At 45.7% G+C, this 19,218-nt stretch overlaps 1 protein-coding gene across 2 annotated transcripts in view; it reads right to left on the bottom strand.

The window, feature by feature from the left end:
• LOC143804855 (rho GTPase-activating protein 6-like) overlaps nt 1-19,218 on the bottom strand; it is a 281,479-nt gene that overhangs the window by 107,629 nt on the left and 154,632 nt on the right. For both annotated transcript variants that reach the window (XM_077283365.1, XM_077283366.1), the window contains exons 5-6: nt 12,983-13,175; nt 9,193-9,248 (exon numbers count right to left, since the gene is read on the bottom strand). In XM_077283365.1, coding sequence (XP_077139480.1) covers nt 9,193-9,248; nt 12,983-13,175 — 249 coding nt within the window. The remainder of the gene's footprint in view (nt 1-9,192; nt 9,249-12,982; nt 13,176-19,218) is intronic.

Raw genomic sequence — 19,218 nt, 5'->3', positions numbered from 1 at the left:
TGGGGACCAAAAGAATCCGTACTGGGAGAAGTGGGGACCACAAGGATCAGTACTGGGAGAAGTGGGGACCACAAGGATCAGTACTGGCAGACATGGGGATCGCAAGGATCAGTACTGGGAGCAGTGGTGACCACCAGTATCAGTACTGGGAGAAGTGGGGACCACAAGGATCAGTACTCTGAGAAGTGAGGACCGCAAGGATCAGTACTCTGAGAAGTGGAGACCACAAGGATCAGTACTGGGAGCAGTGGGGACCACAAGGATCAGTACTGGGAGCAGTGGGCACCACAAGGATCAGTAGTGGGAGAAGTGGAGACCACGAGGATCAGTAGTGGGAGAAGTGGAGACCACAAGGATCAGTACTGGGAAAAGTGGGGACCACAAGGATCAGTACTGGGAGCAGTGGGGACCACAAGGATCAGTAGTGGGAGAAGTGGAAACTACAAGGATCAGTACTCTGAGAAGTGGAGACCACAAGGATCAGTACTGGGAAAAGTGGGAACCACAAGGATCAGTATTGGGAGCAGTGGTGACCACAAGGACGAGTACTGAGAAAAGTGGGGACCACTAAGATCAGTACTGAGAGTAGTGGGGACCACAGGAATCGGTACTGGGAGACACGGGGACCACAAGGATCAGTACTGGGAGCAATGGGGCCACAGGGATCAGCACTGGGAGAAGTGGGGGCCACAAAGATCAGTACTGGGAGAAGTGGGGACCACAAGGATCAGCATTACGCCCAATTCTTTTTATTCTCTTTATTAATGACCATGTGTATGAGACACAGTGTCCTCCCTAATCACCGAGAGCACTGCTATCTCTGGTCCTGCCCCACAATGGTTCATATGATCGGTGCAGGGCAGGAGGAAAAGCTATAGGGACCTGCACGGATGATGAAGGATGTTTCATATCGTGTGATTAGACACAAAAATGTGATAATATGTACAGTGTGTATGTGTGTGTGTGTTGTAGCTGTGGTGTGTGTATTTGGATGATGTAGCTGAGCTGATTCTATTGTAGCCGAGAAGTGTGTTGTGTTTTGATGATGTAGCTAAGCTGAGTGTGTTGTAGCTGAGCTGTTTGTGTTGTAGCTCAGATGTGTGTATCTGTGTTTTTGATTATATACATGTTTTGAGTGTGCTATAGTTGATATGTGTGGCTATGTTGATGTAGCTGAGCTGTGAGTGTATGTATTATTTATTTACTATGCTTTGCTTATATTGCGCTATCTTATTCCGCAGCACTTTACATACATTATAATCACTGTCCCCGATGGGGCTCACAAAATAAATTCCCTATCAGTATGTCTTTGGAATGTGGGAAGAAACCGGAGTACCTGGAGGAAACCTGCACAAGGGGAGAACATACCAACTCCTTGCAGATGTTGTTCTTGGCGGGATTTGAACCCAGGGCTTCAGCTCTACAAGGCTAACCACTGAGCAACCGTGCTTTGAGTGTTGATGTTGCTGAGCTGTGTGTATGTAGGAAAGCTTTGTGTGTTGATATTGCTGAGCTGTGTGTATGTAAGAAAGCTTTGTGTGTTGATGTAGCTGTGTTGTGTGTTGATGTTGCTGAGCTGTGTGTATGTAAGAAAGCTTTGTGTGTTGATGTAGCTGTGTTGTGTGTTGATGTTGCTGAGCTGTGTGTATGTAGGAAAGCTTTGTGTGTTGATATTTCTGAGCTGTGTGTATGTAGGAAAGCTTTGTGTGTTGATTTTGCTGAGCTGTATGTATGTAGGAAAGCTTTGTGTGTTGATGTAGCTGTGTTGTGTGTTGATGTTGCTGAGCTGTGTGTATGTAGGAAATCTTTGTGTGTTGATGTAGCTGTGTTGTGTGTTGATGTTGCTGAGCTGTGTGTATGTAGGAAAGCTTTGTGTGTTTATGTAGCTGAGCTGATTTCTCTGCAAAAATTGATCAGTCTTGATTAGAAAGAAAGAGAGGTTCTCTGTCCTCCGGTCTTAACAAGCACTCGAGCATTTCACTGAGGTGACATCATTAAGGTTACCGCAGTTCAAAGCCATCAGTTCTCGTGGAGTAGTGCAAGAACTGGAATGATAACCGGTGAGCCAGCCTGAGAACTGAGGTAACCTTACTGATGTCACCGCTCGTTACAGCAGCCAGGTCTCACGGTTTTATGCTCATTAATCATTCTGTTATCCCTCAAGCATAACCTTGCTATTGAAAGTGCACTGCGAGTAAACCGCTCTGATCCCTGCCCCTCTGGCGTTATCCGCATCCCTCATTCCTGATAGGGGAGTTCCAATGGATCAAACTAACCAGTAAGTACTTTAATTTCATAGTTTGTACATTGGTATTATACAAACACATTTCTGCATTATCGTTCACATACAGTAATTTGGATCATTACTATTTCATCAGTATCATCTACTACCAGATGAAATCCACACTTATTCCCTGAACACGCCCCGCATCTAACACTGAATGAGTATTGAGTCACTTATTTTTTTTTTTTCCTATCTATCTCAGCATTGCGCGGTGATTCATTGTAAAACTTTGATAGAAAAGGTTCATCCTAATGGATCTGTGTCATTTTTTCATCCTATGTAATTATGGAAGTTCCAAAGCTGCTGCCCATACATGATATCACAATGTTACATGAGCGCTGGCTGACAGGGAGGTGAGTATATATTTGATATGTATTTTTATTGTACATATTTTTCATTTTAATTGGGTGAATATAGTATTTAGGAAGGGGTCATACAAATGGTGTACATAGAAATAAAGGGGGCCCCTTAGCAAAGTCCTAATTGGGCCCCATTTTATATGCCGTCACCCCAAAAAAATTGGTGGAGTAGACAGGGCAGTGGGGTACCCGGTACCGGGTCCGGTACTTGAAGGGGACGTCACGGTGGCTGCGACCCGGTCCGTGGCCCTGGGCGCCCAAGTAAAGAGAATGGTCTCCAAACATCAGGGACAGGGTCACTTACGACACAAAAATGTAATTATGCCAATACTGAAGCCACTTAGTGTTCTCTCCCACTACTATACATCTTTTATGGTCCTTATAGAGCATAATGCCCTAACAAATGACCTCCATATTGCATGACACCCACACAGTGATTTCCTCTTACAGACACGTTATGATGACACCACAGTGCCGCAAACAAAATATGATACCACCACAGTTACCCCAACACAGTATAATGCCTCCCTCAGCATGATGCCCCTAAAGTGCCCCCCACACAGCATGATGGCCCCACAGTTCCCCTATATATATATATATATCATGAAGTCCCCACAGCCCCCTATACACAGCATGATGGTCCTCACAGCTTCCTTATATTTGGCATGATGGTCCCCACAGCTTCCTTATATTTGGCATGGAGGATCCACAGCCCCTTATACTCAGCATGATGGTCCCCAGAGCTCCCCTATACTGTATATAGCATTGAGTCCCCACAGCTCTGTATACACAGTATGATGCCCCCCCCACAGCTCTCCTATATATATATATATATATATATATATATATATATATATATATATATATATATATATATATATATATATATAGCATGGAGGCCCCACAGCTCCCTATACACAGTATGATGGCCTCACGGTTCCCTTATATTTGGCATGGAGGATCCACAGCCCCTTATACTCAGCATGATGGTCCCCACAGCTCCCCTATACTGTATATAGCATTAAGTCCCCACAGCTCCCTATACACAGTATGATGTCCCCACAGCTCCCCTATATATATAGCATGGAGGCCCCACAGCTCCCTATACATAGTATGATGTCCCCAGAGCTCCCTTATATTTGGCATGGAGGCCCCACAGCTCCGTATACACAGCATGATGGTCCCACAGCTCCCCTATATATATAGCATGGAGGCCCCACAGCTCCGTATACACAGCATGATAGTCCCACAGCTCCCCTATATATATAGCATGGAGGCCCCACAGCTCCCTATACACAGTATAATGGTCCCATAACTCCCCTATATATATAGCATGGTGGCCCCACAGCTCCCTATACACAGTATGATGGTCCCACAGCTCCCCTATATATATAGCATGGAGGCCCCACAGCTCCCTATACACAGTATGATGGTCCCACAGCTCCCCTATATATATAGCATGGAGGCCCCACAGCTCCCTATACACAGTATGATGGTCCCACAGCTCCCCTATATATATAGCATGGAGGCCCCACAGCTCCCTATACGCAGTATGATGGTCCCACAGCTCCCCTATATATATAGCATGGAGGCCCCACAGCTCCCTATACACAGTATGATGGTCCCACAGCTCCCCTATATATATAGCATGGAGGCCCCACAGCTCCGTATGCACAGCATGATGGTCCCACAGCTCCCCTATATATATATATATATATATATATATATATATATATATATATATATATAGCATGGAGACCCCACAGCTCCCAATACACAGTATGATGGTCCCACAGCTCCCCTATATATATAGCATGGAGGCCCCACAGCTCCCTATACACAGTATGATGGCCCCCCACAGCTCCCCTATATACAGTGGGGCAAAAAAGTATTTAGTCAGTCAGCAATAGTGCAAGTTCCACCACTTAAAAAGATGAGAGGCGTCTGTAATTTACATCATATGTAGACCTCAACTATGGGAGACAAACTGAGACAAAAAAATCCAGAAAATCACATTGTCTGTTTTTTTAGCATTTTATTTGCATATTATGGTGGAAAATAAGTATTTGGTCAGAAACAAACAATCAAGATTTCTGGCTCTCACAGACCTGTAACTTCTTCTTTAAGAGTCTCCTCTTTCCTCCACTCATTACCTGTAGTAATGGCACCTATTTAAACTTGTTATCAGTATAAAAAGACACCTGTGCACACCCTCAAACAGTCTGACTCCAAACTCCACTATGGTGAAGACCAAAGAGCTGTCAAAGGACACCAGAAACAAAATTGTAGCCCTGCACCAGGCTGGGAAGACTGAATCTGCAATAGCCAACCAGCTTGGAGTGAAGAAATCAACAGTGGGAGCAATAATTAGAAAATGGAAGACATTCAAGACCACTGATAATCTCCCTCGATCTGGGGCTCCACGCAAAATCCCACCCCGTGGGGTCAGAATGATCACAAGAACGGTGAGCAAAAATCCCAGAACCATGCGGGGGGACCTAGTGAATGAATTGCAGAGAGCTGGGACCAATGTAACAAGGCCTACCATAAGTAACACACTACGCCACCATGGACTCAGATCCTGCAGTGCCAGACGTGTCCCAGTGCTTAAGCCAGTACATGTCCGGGCCCGTCTGAAGTTTGCTAGAGAGCATTTGGATGATCCAGAGGAGTTTTGGGAGAATGTCCTATGGTCTGATGAAACCAAAGTGGAACTGTTTGGTAGAAACACAACTTGTCGTGTTTGGAGGAAAAAGAATACTGAGTTGCATCCATCAAACACCATACCTACTGTAAAGCATGGTGGTGGAAACATCATGCATTGGGGCTGTTTCTCTGCAAAGGGGCCAGGACGACTGATCTGGGTACATGAAAGAATGAATGGGGCCATGTATCGTGAGATTTTGAGTGCAAACCTCCTTCCATCAGCAAGGGCATTGAAGATGAAACGTGGCTGGGTCTTTCAACATGACAATGATCCAAAGCACACCGCCAGGGCAACGAAGGAGTGGCTTCGTAAGAAGCATTTCAAGGTCCTGGAGTGGCCTAGCCAGTCTCCAGATCTCAACCCTATAGAAAACCTTTGGAGGGAGTTGAAAGTCCGTGTTGCCAAGCGAAAAGCCAAAAACATCACTGCTCTAAAGGAGATCTGCATGGAGGAATGGTCCAACATACCAACAACAGTGTGTGGCAACCTTGTGAAGACTTACAGAAAACGTTTGACCTCTGTCATTGCCAACAAAGGATATATTACAAAGTATTGAGATGAAATGTTGTTTCTGACCAAATACTTATTTTCCACCATAATATGCAAATAAAATGCTAAAAAAACAGACAATGTGATTTTCTGGATTTTTTTTTCTCAGTTTGTCTCACATAGTTGAGGTCTACCTATGATGTAAATTACAGACACCTCTCATCTTTTTAAGTGGTGGAACTTGCACTATTGCTGACTGACTAAATACTTTTTTGCCCCACTGTATATAGCATAGAGGCCCCACAGCTCCCTACAGTTAGGTCCATATATATTTGGACAGAGACAACATTTTTCTAATTTTGGTTATAGACATTACCACAATGAATTTTAAGCAAAACAGTTCAGATGCAGTTGAAGTTCAGACTTTCAGCTTTCATTTGAGGGTATCCACATTACAATTGGATGAAGGGTTTAGGCGTTTCAGCTCTTTAACATGTGCCACCCTGTTTTTAAAGGGACCAAAAGTAATTGGACAATTGACTCCAAGGCTATTTCATGGACAGGTGTGGGCAATCCCTTCATTATGTCATTCTCAATTAAGCAGATAAAAGGCCTGGAGTTGATTTGAGGTGTGGTGCTTGCATTTGGAAGGTTTTGCTGTGAAGTAAACATGCAGTCAAAGGAGCTCTCCGTGCAGGTGAAACAAGCCATCCTTAAGCTGTGAAAACAGAAAAAACCCATCCGAGAAATTGCTACAATATTAGGAGTGGCAAAATCTACAGTTTGGTACATCCTGAGAAAGAAAGAAAGCACTGGTGAACTCATCAATGCAAAAAGACCTGGGCGCCCACGGAAGACAACAGTGGTGGATGATCGCAGAATAATCTCCATGGTGAAGAGAAACCCCTTCACAACAGCCAACCAAGTGAACAACACTCTCCAGGAGGTCGGCGTATCAATATCCAAATCTACCATAAAGAGAAGACTGCATGAAAGTAAATACAGAGGGTTCACTGCACAGTGCAAGCCACTCATAAGCATCAAGAAGAAAAAGGCTAGACTGGACTTTGCTAAAAAAAATCTAAAAAAGCCAGCACAGTTCTGGAAGAACATTCTTTGGACAGATGAAACCAAGATCAACCTCTACCAGAATGATGGAAAGAGAATAGTATGGCGAAGGCGTGGTACAGCTCATGATTCAAAGCATACTACATCATCTGTAAAACACGGCGGAGGCAGTGTGATGGCTTGGGCATGCATGGCTGCCAGTGGCACTGGGTCACTAGTGTTTATTGATGATGTGACAGGACAGAAGCAGCCCAATGAATTCTGAGGTATTCAGAGCCATACTGTGTGCTCAGATCCAGCCAAATGCAGCCAAACTGATTGGTCGTCGTTTCATACTACAGATGGACAATGACCCAAAACATAAAGCCAAAGCAACCCAGGAGTTTATTAAAGCAAAGAAGTGGAATATTCTTGAATGGCCAAGTCAGTCACCTGATCTCAACCCAATTGAGCATGCATTTCACTTGTTAAAGACTAAACTTCAGACAGAAAGGCCCACAAACAAACAGCAACTGAAAACCACTGCAGTGAAGGCCTGGCAGAGCATCAAAAAGGAGGAAACACAGCGTCTGGTGATGTCCATGAGTTCAAGACTTCCGTCAGTTATTGCCAACAAAGGGTTTTCAACCAAGTACTAAAAATGAACATTTTATTTTTAATTATTGAATCTGTCCAATTACTTTTGGTCCCTTTAAAAGCAGGGTGGCACATGTTAAGGAGCTGAAACTCCTAAAATCTTCATCCAATTTTAATGTGGATACCCTCAAATGAAAGCTGAAAGTCTGAACTTCAACTGCATCTGAATTGTTTTGTTTAAAATTCATTGTGGTAATGTCTATAATCAAAATTAGAAAAATGTTGTCTCTGTCCAAATATATATGGACCTAACTGTATACACAGTATGATGTCCCCACAGCTCCCCTATATATAGCATGGAGGCCCCACAGCTCCCTATACACAGTATGATGGCCCCCCACAGCTCCCCTATATATATAGCATGGTGGCCCCACAGCTCCCTATACACAGTATGAGGGCCCCCCACAGCTCCCCTATATATATAGCATGGAGGCCCCACAGCTCCCTATACACAGTATGATGGCCCCCCACAGCTCCCCTATATATATAGCATGGAGGCCCCACAGCTCCCTATACACAGTATGATGGTCCCACAGCTCCCCTATATATATAGCATGGAGGCCCCACAGCTCCCTATACACAGTATGATGGCCCCCCACAGCTCCCCTATATATATAGCATGGTGGCCCCACAGCTCCCTATACACAGTATGAGGGCCCCCCACAGCTCCCCTATATATATAGCATGGAGGCCCCACAGCTCCCTATACACAGTATGATGGCCCCCCACAGCTCCCCTATATATATAGCATGGAGGCCCCACAGCTCCCTATACACAGTATGATGGTCCCACAGCTCCCCTATATATATAGCATGGAGGCCCCACAGCTCCCTATACACAGTATGATGGCCCCCCACAGCTCCCCTATATATATAGCATGGAGGCCCCACAGCTCCCTATACACAGTATGATGGCCCCCCACAGCTCCCCTATATATATAGCATGGTGGCCCCACAGCTCCCTATACACAGTATGGTGGCCCCCCACAGCTCCCCTATATATATAGCATGGTGGCCCCACAGCTCCCTATACACAGTATGAGGGCCCCCATACACAATATGATATCCAACATGCAGTATGGGGCCCCCACAAACCTCTATATAGTATAAGGGCCCCTACACACAATATGATGTCATGTCATTCGCAATACTTGTGCTACAACAGTATAAACCCTGCCTGGCCTACGAGGGCCGGGGCTGTAAAACAAGCAGAGGTCTATAAACAAAAAACAGCAATTATAAGTGTGTTCAAACCTTCGGGGTTTTATTTCTGCCCCCCAAAAACACAATATTTACAGTACCAGCAGGTGAATGCCATCTCTGACATCTGACGCACATTCTGCTTATTCTTTCTTTGCAGATGCAGTTTGAGATCTGCAGCGAATCAACACTATCAGCGTTTCTGCAGCTTTTATCATCCTTTCTAATGGATGTGAAAAAATGCATCAAAAATCCAGGCTAAAAGAGGCTTATATTATGCCAGGAGACGGGTGCAGAAGTGCCAGCTGCAGACACCTCAGGTGAGCAGATGCCTGACAGGCAGAGCTGAATGATATCTTACAGCCCTTTAGTCTCCAGTCATAAATGCTGAGGGCGCGCGGCATGTAATATGTGTGACACCAAACAAACAGCAGCGCTCCGGACACCGACCTGTTCAACTCTTTTCTTTGAGCTCCCAATACGAAAGATTCCAACTGTTTGAAGCCCTGAAGAAATGAAAGACAAGTTACATTGGTGTCTGGTCACATCTGGTCATATGTGCTGGCTTTCTGGAGTATGTAATGTAATGTCTAAGAACAGGGCAGACCTTATGTTCAGACTGTGAGACCCCTGGTTTCCTGTGCCTTATTGTTTAGACACTGGAGCCTCATAATTGTTTGCAATGTCGCTTGTATATCATTTGCATATTATTATGTTTTACTGAAATATTAAAAATAGAAACAAAAAAGATCCCATGAAAGATCAATGTAGATTGAAGGGTTGTATCAACCGGGAACCTTGTGAATCATCACAGTGCGCAGTCTGTGCGATGTCAGGACTCCCGATGCCAGCGTAACTGCAATTTCCATTCGTACGGACACATGCCGACTAGACATTTCTGGCCTCGCTGAATACAAGTGAATTGATCAAGGCCGGATAAGTCTAGTTGGAATGTGGCCAGAAGTATGAAAATCACATGACCACCCACCCCCGATGCCGGCACATTGTGCGATGTGAGGATTCACAAGTCTGCACTCACAAAGAGTGATTGCAGACTTGAGCCAAGCCTGGGCAACCCCTTGAAGTCCGCCATAGCTATAGTGACTTTATCTATGGATGACCATTCTGAATTAGGCTACTTTCACACATCAGTTTTTAACCATCAGGCTCAATCCGGCATATTTTGGAAAAAACAGATCCGTCGCAAATTTAGAAAAACTGATGCGACTGATCCGTTTTTTTCGCCGGATCCGACTAGATGATCCAGGTAATTGTTTTTAGTTGATGATCCAGGGGGAGAGAGACAGAGAGAGAGACAATTTTATTTTCTGTCACTATACCACTTAAAGGGAATCTGTCAGCAGGTTTTTGATATTTAATCTGAGAGCAGCATAATAAAATGGCAAGGGCACTTCCTGGGCTGTGTGTGGCCGTTTCAATACAATCAGTATTATTTTATCAGCAGGAGATTATCCCTGCAGGACCATGTGTCACGTGCACAACAGTCAGGCTACTCTGTGTGACCCCGCCCAGATCACTGACTAGCAGCTTGCTGACAATGTACACAGAAAGCTGCCAATCAGTGTTGTGGGCAGACTTATACACACCCCAGAATAACGGGAACCGATACATCTACTAATTAAAAAGGATTTATGGAAAATGTTTCAACAGATTTGGACTCTAGAGCCATTCTTTTTATTATTTAATCACCTACAAGGCGTGTTCAATAGTCATTTTCCGCAAAGAGTCTCTATGTAACCCTTTCACGACATATGATATACATTTACGTCATATGTCGTGTCCCTTGACTTTGATGCAGACTCTCATGCTTAGCCCGCATCTCTCCTGACAAATGTCAGTCATCACGTGCCTTTAACAGTCATGGGTGGAGCACCATCCCGAAGCACGTCATTAATCCCTTCCATCGGAGTCCCAGTCATGTGATCGCAGGGCGCCAATGAGTTGTCATGTCAGCCAGGGGTCTGCTGATGACCCCCGTATCTGTCATTATGATCCTTCTGTGAATGCCGGGTTGTGGCCGGTGTTCATAGGAGATCGTAATTTTCTCTATGCACAGCAGGGCTGAATTCCTACATGTAATAGCACAGGCGATCTGATGATCGTAGCTTCAAGTCACCTTAGGGGACTATTAACTACAGTAAAAAGTTAAAAAAAAGTTTTCAAAAATATGAAAAAAAATAAAAAAACACAAAACTTCAAATCATCTTCCCTTTTTCCCCATTGAAACAAAAAACAATAAAAAATTTTTAAATACACACATTTGGTATCTGTTCAGAAACGTCCGTTCTACCAAAATATAAAGTAAATTAATCCGATCCGTAAACGGCGTAGCAAAAAAATCTAAACGCCAGAATTAAGTATTTTTAGCTGCTGCAACATTGCAATAAAAGGCAATAAGAGCCAATCAATACATTGTTTCTACCCCAAAATGGTATCAATAAAAATGTCAGCTCGGATCGCAAAAAATAATCCCTCACCGGCCACAGATCACGAAAAACGAAAAAGTTACGGTTCTTGGAAAATGGTGACAAAAGCAAACATTTTTTTTCATACATAGTTACATAGGTTGAAAAAAGACTCCGGTCCATCAAGTTCAACCTTTCTCCGCCAATTGCACATTTTGTAACTAATGATCATGAATGATGTCCTCCAGAAGTACAAGTCATACCGCAAAAAAACAAGCCCTCATACGGCTATATTGCTAGAAAAATAAAAAAGTTATGGCTCTTCGAAGATTGAAGGGGGGGGGGGGGGGGTGGGTGGAACGAAAAAACATAACGTGTCCTGGGGGTGAAGATGTTACATACACTAAACCATTACAGATGTTTGATAAGTGAGCAAAGCCTTCAATTATTTTTGGAAATTGTCTCTTCAAAGAGGAACAGGGCTTGAACTTTGGCGCCACCTATTGGAAGTAGCAAATCCTAAAATTCAATATCGACCTATCAACGAGCTGTGCAACATGACTTAGGATAAAAGTCAAACCAGAGACTCTATTTGTAGACACGTGTTTCGGGGTGTTTGCCCTTCCTCAGTGCAAAGCTAAAGATCTGATTTGGCTGTATGAGAGGCCTCTGACTGTGTTCTAAAGGGTAATGTCTCTCCTTGTGTAGAGTGACATGCCTGACATGCCAATGTAAGGAGACTTATAGTCCATGCAATGCTCTTCTGGGAAACTAAATATGCAAATTGCCTTTTCGGAAAGGAAGATGAATTAAACTCTAGTGTCACCTATTGGATGTAGGAAACCTAAAAGTCAATAAGAGCCTTTCCACATGACTTAGGATATCTTAAGGCTTGTTAAAGGGTCATTATTAACTGTCAGGATTGCTACTTCCAATCGGTGGCACCAGAGTTCAGGTCCTTTTCTTTTCTAAAGAGGCAATTTTCAATAAATTCACCATTGATAAACATGACAAAATAAATAAATAAATACATAAATAAATAAACCTCCTATTTAGGGATGTCATTATGTGATCTTTTATGTGCAAAAATCTTTAAAATTCCTTCACACTATCCTTTTCCTGTTTTTAGGCCTTAGGGTACAAGTCTGCAGTCACTCTATGCGCACTTTATGTGGCTGCAGACTTGTGAATTCTCACATCGTGTGACCTATGCACTGTCAGGATTCTCTGGTGCCGTTGCTGGGAGCGGTGGATGCATACTATACATGCAGTCACATACCGACTAGACGTGCACAGCCTCGCTCAATACAAGTGAACTGAGCAAGGTTAGACATGTCTAGGCAGTAGGAAAGGAAATCCCGCACATCCATAACCATATCATTAAGAGCGTCGTACTGCTCGAAACGCCTCAGTCTTTTATATCCCCCTGTATGTGTTTTGTTATTTTTTAATGGATCTTCAATAAAATAACTTTTTTATATTACCTATGGATGTGCAGAATTTTCTTTTCTACTGCCTATTATTGCTGCAAACTGCCAGCTGAATACTACACCCACCCCATTGGATTATTTCCCTGCAATGTTAGTGAGCCTCCCACCATTCCTTTGTTTTTTCAGTCAGACATGTCTAGTCGGAATGTGTCTGGAAGTATGAAAATCACATACGTGTGGTCACATGACTGCATGATCCCGGCACCTGAGAACCCTGATAGTGCACACACTGTGAGGATTCACAAGTCTGCAGTCACATAGCGTGATTGCAGACTGGTATCCTAAGGCCGGACAAGCCCTCGGTCTTACAAAGCAGTATCTTACCATACTTCTCAATGTGAGAACAGCATCTTTCCACAATTCGGGGCACTTGCTTGTAGATTGGGTTCAAACTTAGGCAAAGATTGTTGTCTTCTGGTTGGGAGCGCAGCTCTGCAGGATGTGACAACTGTAGCGCTTCCAGAAGACGACTGTCTCCATCGCCAAGTTCTGTTATAGAATCAACAGAAAGTCCTCCCTAAAGACAGAAAGTCACAATATTTGACATAATCATTACTTAGTTACCATAAATATTTCCCTATTTCTTTGACATTATCTGCTGTGAACATTCGGCACGGCCGCCGCTCCTGCTGAACTAAGCAGATTTGGCCAACGGTTCTCTTATGGGTAGAGCCTATCAGCGGCGTGTTCAGTAAATGCACATTGGGCATCTGTCACATACACTCGTCTGTGAATGCTGAACACAACATTCATAGAGTATAGCTGCAAAATGAGGTTGGCGTGTGGCATGTGCACAGTATGGAGTATGGCACCTGCACAGCACGGAGTATGGCGCCTGCACAGCATGGAGTATGGAACGTGCACAGCATGGAGTATGGAACATGCACAGCATGGAGGGTGGCACCTGCACAGCACGGAGTATGGAACGTGCACAGCACGGAGTATGGCGTGTGTACAGCATGGAGGGTGGCACCTGCACAGCACGGAGTATGGAACGGAGTATGGAACGGAGTATGGAGTATGGAACATGCACAGCATGGAGGGTGGCACGTGCACAGCACGGAGTATGGAGTATGGAATGGAGTATGGAGTATGGCACCTGCACAGCACAGAGTATGGTACGTGCACAGCATGGAGTATGGAAAGTGCCCATCATGGAGGGTGGCACCTGCACAGCACGGAGTGTGACACATGCACAGCAAGGAGTATGGCACCTGCACAACACGGATTGTGACACCTGCACAGCACAGAGTGACACGTGCACAGAACAGAGTATGGTGCATGTACAGCATGGAGTATGCAACGTGCACAGCATGGAGTATGGCACGTGTACAGCATGGAGGGTGGAACCTGCACAGCACGGAGTATGGCACCTGCACAGCACGGAGTATGGCACGTGTACAGCATGGAGGGTGGCACAACACAGAGTATGGAACGTGCACAGCACAGAGTATGGCACGTGTACAGCATGGAGGGTGGCACCTGCACAGCACGGAGTATGGCACGGAGTATGGAGTATGGAACAGAGTATGGAACGGAGTATGGAGTATGGAACATGCACAGCATGGAGGGTGGCACCTGCACAGCACGGAGTATGGAATGGAGTATGGAACGGAGTATGGAGTATGGAACATGCACAGCATGGAGGGTGGCACGTGCACAGCACGGAGTATGGAGTATGGAATGGAGTATGGCACCTGCACAGCACAGAGTATGGTACGTGCACAGCATGGAATATGGAACGTGCCCAGCATGGAGGGTGGCACCTGCACAGCACAGAGTGTGACACATGCACAGCAAGGAGTATGGCACCTGCACAACACGGATTGTGACACCTGCACAGCACAGAGTGACACGTGCACAGAGTATGGTGCATGTACAGCATGGAGTATGGCACCTGCACATCATGGAGTATGGCACCTGCACAGCACGGAGTATGGCGCGTGTACAGCATGGAGCGTGGCACCTGCACAGCATGGAGTATGGCACCTGCACAGCACAGAGTATGGCACCTGCACAGCATGGAGTGTGGCACCTGCACAGCATGGAGTATGGCATGTGTACAGCATGGAGGGTGGCACCTGCACAGCATGGAGTATGGCACCTGCACAGCATGGAGTATGGCACCTGCACAGCATGGAGTATGGCACGAGTACAGCATGGAGGGTGACACCTGCACAGCATGGAGTATGGCACGAGTACAGCATGGAGGGTGGCACCTGCACAGCATGGAGTATGGCACCTGCACAGCACAGAGTATGGCACCTGCACAGCATAGAGTATGGCACCTGAACAGCACGGAGTATGGCACGTGTACAGCATGGAGGGTGGCACCTGCACAGCATGGAGTATGGCACCTGCACAGCATGGAGTATGGCACCTGCACAGCATGGAGTATGGTGCGTGTACAGCATGGAGGGTGGCACCTGCACAGCACGGAGTATGACACCTGCACATAGTATGGCACCTGCACAGCATGGAGTGTGGCACCTGCACAGCACAGAGAGTGACACTTGCACAGCATGGAGTATGGCGTGTGTACAGCATGGAGGGTGGCACCTGCACAGCATGGAGTATGGCACCTGCACAGCATGGAGTATGGCACGAGTACAGCATGGAGGGTGACACCTGCACAGCATGGAGTATGGCACGAGTACAGCATGGAGGGTGGCACCTGCACAGCACGGAGTATGGCACCTGCACAGCATGGAGCAGGGAATGAGTACAGCATGGAGGGTGGCACCTGCACAGCACAGAGTATGGCACCTGCACAGCACAGAGTATGGCACGTGTACAGCATGGAGGGTGGCACCTGCACAGCACGGAGTATGGTGTAGTGCCTCAGGGTCCTGGTTGTCGCAGTGGTATTGCTTTCCTCTTGGGGAGAGTGATGCTACGTTTGGAGGCAAAGAAGGATAACTGCATCCAGGTATCACGAACATGCAACACATTTCACACTCCAGGCCACCAGGGGGAGCTTCTGCTCCTATTTATTAGGTCACTCCCCACATAGGTAAAACTGGTCGCCTGTAGGGAAAGTTAGTCAGTTGCTGGCTGAGCTCAGCTTAGGTAGTTGGTCCCTGACAGGGGTGGATCCTGTCAGAGAAAGAAGGAGAAAGGACATGGAGCTGTGCATGCCCTCAGAGCTGCAACTCCCAGGAAGAGACATTCAGAAGGCAGAACTGTATTGTAGCGAGCGTGAAGGAAGTTGTAGCAAAGGAGTGGATACCAGAAGGGGACCAGCCCTACATAGGCTGCCTCCTTCTGAGGCGCAGAATCCCGGTAGCCGGAACACCAAGGGAGTAAGGACCTTTATGCTTTGCTCCAGAGACCGGCAGGACAGCTAATTTCACGTTACCTGTCCGCCCTACACCCAGGAGGCACGGTGGCACCCCTTAGAGGCTGGGGCATGATAGAGTCCCTATAAACTGCCTCAAGCCACAAGTCATACGGGTTTGTCCTATCCTATATGGGGGACAGAGAGAGAGAGACATTACGTCTGTGAGTACCTTATGTGAAGCCTTAGGCAGTAAGGAACTACAACACTGCAGCGCAAAGGAAGGCTACTAATTTCCACCTGGATAAGTGAACTCTGGACTTGTCTCCAAACTGGCCGGACTCTGCCTGCCCTGTGATCTGGTGCTCTGGACTGTGGATGCTGAAGTCCTCAGTAAAGGTAAAGAGACTGCAACCTTGTGTCCTCGCTCTTCACTGCGCCATTCATCATTCACCACCTACACACCGGGAAGCCCTGGGGATATACTTCACCTGTGGGAAGGTATACCATCTAGCTGCCATAACATCACCCCAGTGGACCCCCTTAAAGCAGCGTCAGTCACCCTGACCGAATACCACAAGTGGCGTCACGAACATTCCCCTTAAAGACCTTTCCCTTTTTACACGGACGTCCCAGGGCCACGGGCTGGGTCAGTCACCGTGGCATGTCTCTGGTCTTAAATTACATTTTTGTCCCCGGGAATATGAAAATCCATCCACTCGTCTTCTATCATCAGTAAATCCTATCAATAGTACCCTCAGGCTGTGTGCACATGGCTTATTGTAGGCACCTGTGCACCCGCTGAGTTTCCCGGGCAAGACTTTCCGAGAAGTGGCTTTTCCAGCAGTTCCGCCACTGTACTGCTGATGTGTCTTACTCTACACTGTAAGTATAGGGAGTGGGTGGTTTCTAGTGGGAGCCACCTAAGGAATGGGTAAGTCACTTATTCTGACTGCTTCATGGTGTCCAAACCCTTGAGCCGGTAAAAGACGTCATGTAAAATGGAGCACGTGCACAGCAAGTTTTACAGGGGAACTTTTGTGGTCCTTTTTCTGGTGCACAAAGCCTCATAAGTAGTAAATACTGTCATACTTCACTGCTCACCCGATACTCGGTGTCTCCGCTCTGCTTCTTGCTTTTGGCCACTGTCCCACCTTTCCTTGCTGCACTCCTTATTGTGTAGGCTTGGTCCCCATCTTCTCCAGTCTACATGCCGACTCTTGGCTCATAAAGGGCCAGTTCATACCAATCTAGCTATTTTCCAGCTCTCACATATTTAATATGAACCCTTCCTCCCCATTTTACTCTGCCTCACCAATAAGGTCCATTTTGCCCAGAAGCTGCTATGGTGCTCCTCTGTGTCACATTCTTGGCATCTGACCTGATTTATCCGTTGACCTCACCCAGATGCTTGTCCTGTCTTGCCTCCTGTCTTACGTTGTTAGCTAGAGGCTGCCAGTCCCATCCCGGATTGTCTGCTATTGTGACAGATCTCCACCAGCCCGGCCTTCTGCTCCTCTCACGACCTCTTTGTCTACCGATTTCATACAGTGTCCTGATGTCATCTACAGCATCTCACATCAGCTGTTCATAAAGCCAAGTTCACATGACTGTATTGCGGTAGATGAAAAAAACAATGTTACTCACAGAGCAGTGTGATTTTTTTCTGCGCCAAAAACTTGGATTCCCTATGTAGCTACTGTGTAGCGTCTGATTTTTAAGGATGCAATCAGTATTTGGTCTTTTAAATTTTTAACAATTGCTGATGTAGAAAACTGCATGACATACGGACTGCAAACTGATGACAAGTGAGAAAAAAATTGTCCAAGTATCTGTCAAGTGTCTGGTCTTAAACTGTTTCTCCAATATTCTAAATGTAAATAGGTCCACAGAAAAATTACTTTGAAAAATTTTTAGGAGTGAAAAAAATATCCATGCACCTTCTGTTGTCAGCAGATTCTACCAATATGAGAGCTCGCTCACACAAGCATATAAAATGGATGAGTGCTACAGTGGCCGGAGAAAGTATTCAACCCCCTCTCTTGGCTTTTTACCTAGATTATTTTGGTACAACCTATGTATAAATAATTTTGCAATCCAATTTGTGTGTGATGAATTAGCACAAAATTGTCTACGTTGGTGAAGTGAAGTGAGAAAAATGTAGGCGTAAATTAAATTTATGGGATCAAATAACTAAAAATTGTCATGTGCATAAGTATTCACCCCTTTTGCTATGAAGCCCCTAAAAATTTCTGGAGCAAGCAATTTCCTTCATAAGGCCGGGGTCACACTAGACCGTAATACGGACGAGTGCTATGCGATAAAAAATCGCATAGCACTCGGCACAATGTCAATCTATGGTGCAGCTCCCATCATCCGATATTTTCTCCACCGTATTTCGGATCCGAGGGAACTCGCAGCCTGCTGCGATTGTCAGCGTATCTCGGCCGAGACTCGCCAATGCAAGTCTATGGGTGCGAGAAAAAATCGGATTACACACGGACCATGCGTGTGCATTGCGAGAAATACGGAAGACTTCTCCAGGTGACAGGAAATTGAATCATCCATCATCAGGAAGCTTTGGAATGCTAATTTATGCCCCACGCTGGATTGCAAACCAGGAAGCACGCCTCCACGGAGTGTACTGTGTAGCAGCATGGCCAGACATATAAATGTGGAGATGCTGATTGCTCTGGTCCATGATAGACCAGAGTTATGGGACCAACGCGATGCACATTATGCTGACCGCGCACGAAAAGACGCAGCATGGAGGGCAATCTGTCGCCACATGTTCCCCGATTTTGATCAGCGACCTCAAGAGGATCAGCAAGAAATTTGTAAGTACCATTCTTTACACAAAAAATGTGCTTTAACATTTTTGGAACGATAAAAATAGGCGTGAACACATCATATGTGGTGTGTTTTGGAGTGATGTAAATGTTCCAAGCTCTTGGTTGAGGCTACAAAAACATTAACAAGACACACCAATATGGTTCCAAATATTAGCTACAGTCCTTTCAGATCTTACCAAGGGAGTTTTAGGTCCCCTTAGGCTCCTGGGCCTGTGTGTGCTTGCAAACCCTGAACCTGTTGTAGTTATGTGATTGTGCAGCATGGTGGCTCACTGGATATGAGTCCTGGGTTAAAATTCCACCAAGGCCAAAAGATGCAGAGTTTGGATGTTCTCTCCGTGTTTGCGTGGGTTTCTTCTGGCCACTCCGCTTTCCTCACACAATCCAAAGACATACTCATAGGGAATTTATATTGTGAGCCACATTGGTGA

This window comes from Ranitomeya variabilis, chromosome 2 (genome assembly GCF_051348905.1).
Source record: "Ranitomeya variabilis isolate aRanVar5 chromosome 2, aRanVar5.hap1, whole genome shotgun sequence".
NCBI lineage: Eukaryota > Metazoa > Chordata > Amphibia > Anura > Dendrobatidae > Ranitomeya > Ranitomeya variabilis.
The sequence above is the reverse complement of the archived record's forward strand: the minus strand, read 5'-3'. Positions and strand labels throughout refer to the sequence as shown.